Raw genomic sequence first — 6,038 nt, 5'->3', positions numbered from 1 at the left:
ACACACACACACACACACACACACACACACACACACATCCGCATATCTTTTACTTGTTTCAGTCATTGATTATATACCCTGTATTCTGCATGAAATCTATTGAAGCAAAGTCTGGATTTGCCAGTCGAAGGGAGAACAGTTTAGTTGTTTATCTTAAATGATTCCAAAATGTTTTCTATAATTCGATGTGGTTAGCCGCGTTTGGATTTTATCCAGAGTGCTCGTAAGATATCTATCTTAATTTCAAATCTCTATTCGTTTATACATACATACATACATACATACATACATACATACATACATACATACATACATAAATACATAAATACAATAGACTTAGAAAATCCCTCTGTTATGGAATACATTCATAAACACTAACTCAAGGAATACTGGTGGAATATTCCCATCAAAACTTCTGTCAAATGTAAGCGTACCAAGTCGGATATTGTTGTTTGGGTCAGGTGCCTTCCAGATATAAATATTTCTTTGAAAATCAAAGAGAAAGAGGATAGCTATGGACAACTGCTTCGAAACCTCCAGCTTCTATATCCAGACTATGAATTCATATTCATACCAATAATAATTCGAGCACTTGGTTTTGTTAGTAAATGCTTAAAGGAGAATCTGTATAAACTAGGTTTTTCAGAAAGAGAAAGTGACCGGCTGATTCGTACATTACATGTCCAATCTGTGAATGGAACAGTAAAAATATGCAAGACTTTTCTCAAGTTCCAAATGTGAATTTGTTTGTGTTAGCTACATCCCAAAGATGGAGCCATGTATCTTTGTTGGAAACCGACTCCCTCCTCAGTGGAAGATTTATAACAGTTAAAAAATAAAAGAGACGTATATACAATCTTGAGAAATTAGGCTTTTCAAAACCAGAAAAGAGAAAGCTGATTCGAAAACTACAGATCCAACGGTAAAAATAAAGCTTTCCAGAAGTTTATCATTTAGGTTTATATGAGCATATCTAGGTATGCAATTATATGCATAAGAATACATACATAAGACAAAACATCCAAATATTACTCGCAAGGCTATAACAGAAGTTACTTGTCCAAGGTGCCGCGCAGGTGTTAAATCTTCCTCAGATCACATCTTACCACCATAAACGAGGCGGAACATATAAGGATAATGTAGTCCTAAATATAGTATTAAAGTAAGGAGGAGTGGTCATGACTGGAATGTTGTCTATCACAGGTTTTGCCTGATGTGGGTCGGTTATGGACTTAAACAATAGCAATAATAACAGCAACATTTCATATCGTTATCACTAGCAACATACATCAGCACGAATAACTCTAGTACAAAGAGTCAATATTACACCACTTCACTATCACCACAATGTACTACACCACCACCACCACCACCAACACCACCAATACCACCACCACCACCACAGCTATAGACTATACCATCATCACTACCACCACCACCAGCGCCACCGCCTCAGCAATTGATTATACCATCACTACCACCACCACCACCACCACCACCACCTTCACCACCGGTGTTCCCCCACCGTAATATACCTGAACCAGCAGCAACAGCAGCAGTAGCAGCAGCAGCAGCAGCAGCAACAACAACAACAACAACAGCAGCAGCAGCAGCAGCAAGAACAACATCACCTTCATCCCCAATACCCAAAGCAGCTTACATCGGAGACTTCACACGCAAGTCAAACATTATTATTTATTTCAAGGACGTTCTGAAACAAAACGCAGCAATTATCTTTCTTCTTTTGTTTCTCTTTCTTCAACTTGAAAATCTATAATTAAACCATTACAAATAGATAAATAATCAAAGACTGTTTTCTTTGAGTAATGACTGCTGTTGCTGTTGGTTGTGTGTAAGAATGTCTATGTGTATTTAGTCTCGTTTCTAGATTAAAGTTTTATGCTCTTCTACATTTTAAAGTTTGCTTTTCACACCTTCGTAAGTTTACAAACCATTTTATAGCAACGAAGCAATGACTTACCCCCCACTGACGTTAAAGACATTTCATTATCATTTGTATTTCGTAATTTCGTTTTTTTTCACTTACATAAACGAAATTCAAATGCTTCACCTGTTTTTAAAAGAATTTATAGGGGATTCAGTGTAGTGAGCTGATGAAATAAATAAAATATGCTAGCAAGGAGTGGTGTTTGTATGTAAGGCCGTCCCCTGACCTTTAACTACGAGAAAGGACATATTGATTTATTGAATGATTGATTGATTGATTGGCTGATTGATTGAATGATTGACTGACTGATTGACTAACTGACTGTTTGATTAACAGACTGGTTGTATGAGTAATTGTTTGACTGATTGACTGACTGACTGTTTGATTCAGTGAGTGATTGACTGACTGATTGATTGATTGACTGATTGATCAGCTTCGTTCATTTATTCATTTCTTGTAATGTGCTATTGTTTTTTTTTATAAGACACCTAACATCTCCTTCCTTATCCTCTCGGTGCTTCCTCAAGACTTTCGATATTTCTTAAACGAATTAGCATGGTGTGCTATGTGTATATGTGTGGTATGTATGTGTAAGTACGCGCGTATGAGTATATGTGAATGTGTATGTATGTATGTATGCATGTATGCATGTATGTGTATGCGTATTTATGTGCACATGTGATTGTGCGTGCTTATGTTTGTCTATCTGTTTGTGCGTGTGTGATATATCCATGAGAGGTGAGGTACTTCCTTTTCCGATAAAATACATAGCCGAATTGTGTGGCGTATCTTCTCTCCTATAATTATTATCATCATTATCGTTATCCTCCTCCTCCTCCTCCCCCTCACCACCACCATCATCATCATCATCATCATCATTATTATTATCATTATTATTATTATTATTATTATTATTATTATTATTATTATTATTATTATTATTATTATTATTATTATTATTATTATTATTATTATTATTATTTTTATTATTATTTAGGACAGCGACTTGGCAGGAATGTGCGGTGGTATTTCGTCCGTCTCCATCTTCTGAGTTCAAATTCCGCCGAGGTCGACTTTGCCTCTTATCCTTTCGGGGTTGATAAATTAAGTACCAGTTGAATATTGGGGTCGATGTAATCGACTATACTCCTCCCCAAAATTTCAGCCCTTATGCCTTTGATTTGATTTGATCTAGTTCCAGCTCATGAGCTGTGGCCATGCTGGGGCACTGCCATTATCTTATGCCTATAGTAGAAAGGATTATATATATATATATATGTGTGTGTGTGTGTGTGTGTGTGTGTGTGTGTGTGTGCATATATACGTTGGACTCCATCGTCGTAAATAACAGAGGAAGGTTCCGCAATTTCTTTTTTGCCTCCTCTTTCTCTCTCTACCTCTTTCTCAGAGTTCAATTATATAATTACTGATCATATATTGAGGGTCATTGCGATCATTTTGACATCTCTGCTGTCCTCCAATAAAACACAGCAAGTCGATTTACTGTTATATCGGAGAATGGATATTTGAATTCCTTGATCCATGTCTCATAACTAGAGATATGACCTTAGAAAATAATTTAACTTTTCATTATACAGCAGCCCATGACACAGAGTAAGTTAGGAAAATTAGCATAATTTATTCAATCTTTTTTTCAATTATCTCAGTCTCTTGTTTTTTGATCAACTGTGTTTTGTCAGAGGAGGGCAGATGTGATGCGTGGCACACCGTACATTTGAACAGACAATGCCGATATTTGATCACTATAAACAAATCATCTGTGTTATTCAGCAAGAAACTGCGGAATCATCATCTGTTGTTTACGATGGGAGAGTCCACTCTACTGTATCATCACCTACATACTTACAGACTTGTGCCAATATGAAAAATCTTTATTATCACTTGCAATATATTGGTCTCTTTTGAATTGACAGTGAAAGAATTGTTTAAATGGAAGCAGTATAATCAGTTGAATTGACCCAATACATTACAGAAGAAGGTTACAGATCATATATCGGAAAATATTTAAGCGAGCAACATTCCGTTTCTTAGAACTCTTTCACCCAACTGTCATATCAACAGACTATCGGCTCTAACAGAATATTACATTAATCTATAATCAATCAATTGTAATACATTCTGCTCCCCCTCCCTACTTACAATAATGGATTAATGCTTAATAAAAACATTTGACCAATACAAATTGTATTTTTTATATGTACTTCAAACAGATTATTTATTGAACAAATAGTTTCATTGACTTTTTAGATATTTTCGTTGCTTTCTAGATCTGCTTATTCGAGTTTCTATAGAATACAAGATGAAAGACAGTTAATCTAAGAGTTCAGTACATCGAAGAATATTTCTTTGTTGGGAAAATCATTGTAGAATGCTGGCTCATTGGTTGTTCATTACTATTGTAAGGGAGAGAATCATCTTATAAGAAGTTAATATCATTTATTTTTTTAAAAATTGCTTGTGAAGCAAATCTGAGTTTAGCGAAGGAAATTTTGAGTTTATGATATAATGGTTTTGTATTTAATTAAATGTCTTTTTTCGATTCAGCTATAAAATCTTCAATGTTTATATTCTTAATCGTATATAGCTGCCATTTCGATTTGGTTGAATCTCATCAGTACCATGCAGCTAAGACTATGAGTTAATTACTATAGGAGAGCGAGAAAGGGGAAAATATATTGACAAGGAGAAAAGTAAGAAAAGGTATGAAGGTATTTCACTGAGAGGATATTTTTTGTTCGTTGTTCAAATTTTCATTCTGAGTTTGATGGATAAAAGCTGATATATTGCAACTATCATAAACACAGTCGCATCAGGTGAGAGTTGAACCTGTACTCTGAAGTTATTCAACTTAAGAATCAAACACCGAATTCGTGCTCGTGCAACTCCTCTAACTTTAGTCACGTATTTTCGCCTCTACTGAAGGTATTTGCGAGAAATACTAAAAGATGCTAATCAAAAGCATGAGACGTTGTTCCATCCATCCATCCATCTCTGCTCACAATTCACGCGATGGTCTTTGGGGTACAATTCTCAGGCATCTCCACCATAGCATCCAATCGAGACTATGGATATTATCCAATCATCTCGTTGTTGGTCTACACCTAGGTCTCCTGCCGGTTGATTGGCTTGAAGAATATGTCTTGCGATTCTTTCCGGTGATGTTCTAATCCCATGTATGTAGTACCGGAGCTGTGACCTCCCAATGTGGAAAGTATCATCTCGACATGGCTAGACTCCCTGATCTCCGAGTTACATACCCTGCTGAGTAACGTTACTCCAGATATCTTTCAGAGGAACCCCATTTCGGCCACTTGAATTCGCGATTGTTCTGTTTCGAGCATTACTCAAAATTCATGACCGTATGTGAGAATAGGCATGAAAACTGAATTGAAGACAGCAACTTTTGTTTTTATCAACTTCTCCTTTACTGAGGGTCAATTGTTGTCAGAACCTACATTTCTAACAACCAATTCAACCTTCTACTTTCTGTCTGTGACAAGTGTAGATATTGATAGCAAAATGTAAAATTCAATCAAACTTAAATTATACTAGATGATAAAATTTCAGATTATCAGAAAACTCGTAATCCGGTTTTAACTGAAATATGAGTAATTTGTAAAAAGTTTAAAGAGTTTAATGAATTTATTTACCTTTGGGCAGTTAGATGTTCTTCTAAATGCTTGAAGCGTCAGAATAAAAGACTCTAACATTGTGGGCTTTTACTATTTTCCTGACAATGTGCATAAAAGTGTTGCGCATAAATGGCACAGAGATATTTTTTCTTTTTAACTTATAATAGGAATTAGAAGAATCATTATGATATTGGATAGAAAATCTCGCTGTACTTTTGCCAATTCTCTGCACTCGAAGTTCAAATGAAACCGAAGTCAATTTTGCTTTTTATCCTTTGGGGGTCAATAAAAAGGTTGCAATCTAGGTCAGTGGATTAAGGAAATTGTTAGAATGTTGGACGGAATATCTTGCGATATATGTCCCTGATCCATGAATTCTGAGTTCAAATCACACACACACACACACACGCACACGCGCGCGCGCGCACGCACACACA

General features: G+C 35.9%; 2 protein-coding genes across 6 annotated transcripts in view; one reads left to right on the top strand and one right to left on the bottom strand.

The window, feature by feature from the left end:
• The window catches only part of LOC106870602 (putative amine oxidase [copper-containing]), a 148,178-nt gene extending 144,070 nt beyond the window's left edge, over positions 1 to 4,108 (top strand). The window contains exon 4 of one of the 2 annotated variants that reach the window (XM_052978368.1): positions 3,883 to 4,108. Coding sequence is in view for 1 of the 2 variants with exons in the window: in XM_052978373.1 (XP_052834333.1) it covers positions 3,883 to 3,885 (3 nt within the window). In the remaining variant the exon portion in view is untranslated. The remainder of the gene's footprint in view (positions 1 to 3,882) is intronic. The other variant, XM_052978373.1, reaches the window with a different exon arrangement.
• LOC106869685 (putative amine oxidase [copper-containing]) overlaps positions 1 to 6,038 on the bottom strand; it is a 491,890-nt gene that overhangs the window by 234,436 nt on the left and 251,416 nt on the right. The window lies entirely within an intron of this gene.

Source organism: Octopus bimaculoides, chromosome 2 (genome assembly GCF_001194135.2).
Source record: "Octopus bimaculoides isolate UCB-OBI-ISO-001 chromosome 2, ASM119413v2, whole genome shotgun sequence".
NCBI classification, from domain to species: domain Eukaryota; kingdom Metazoa; phylum Mollusca; class Cephalopoda; order Octopoda; family Octopodidae; genus Octopus; species Octopus bimaculoides.
Note: the sequence above shows the minus strand (reverse complement) of the source record. Positions and strands in the feature narration are given on the sequence as shown.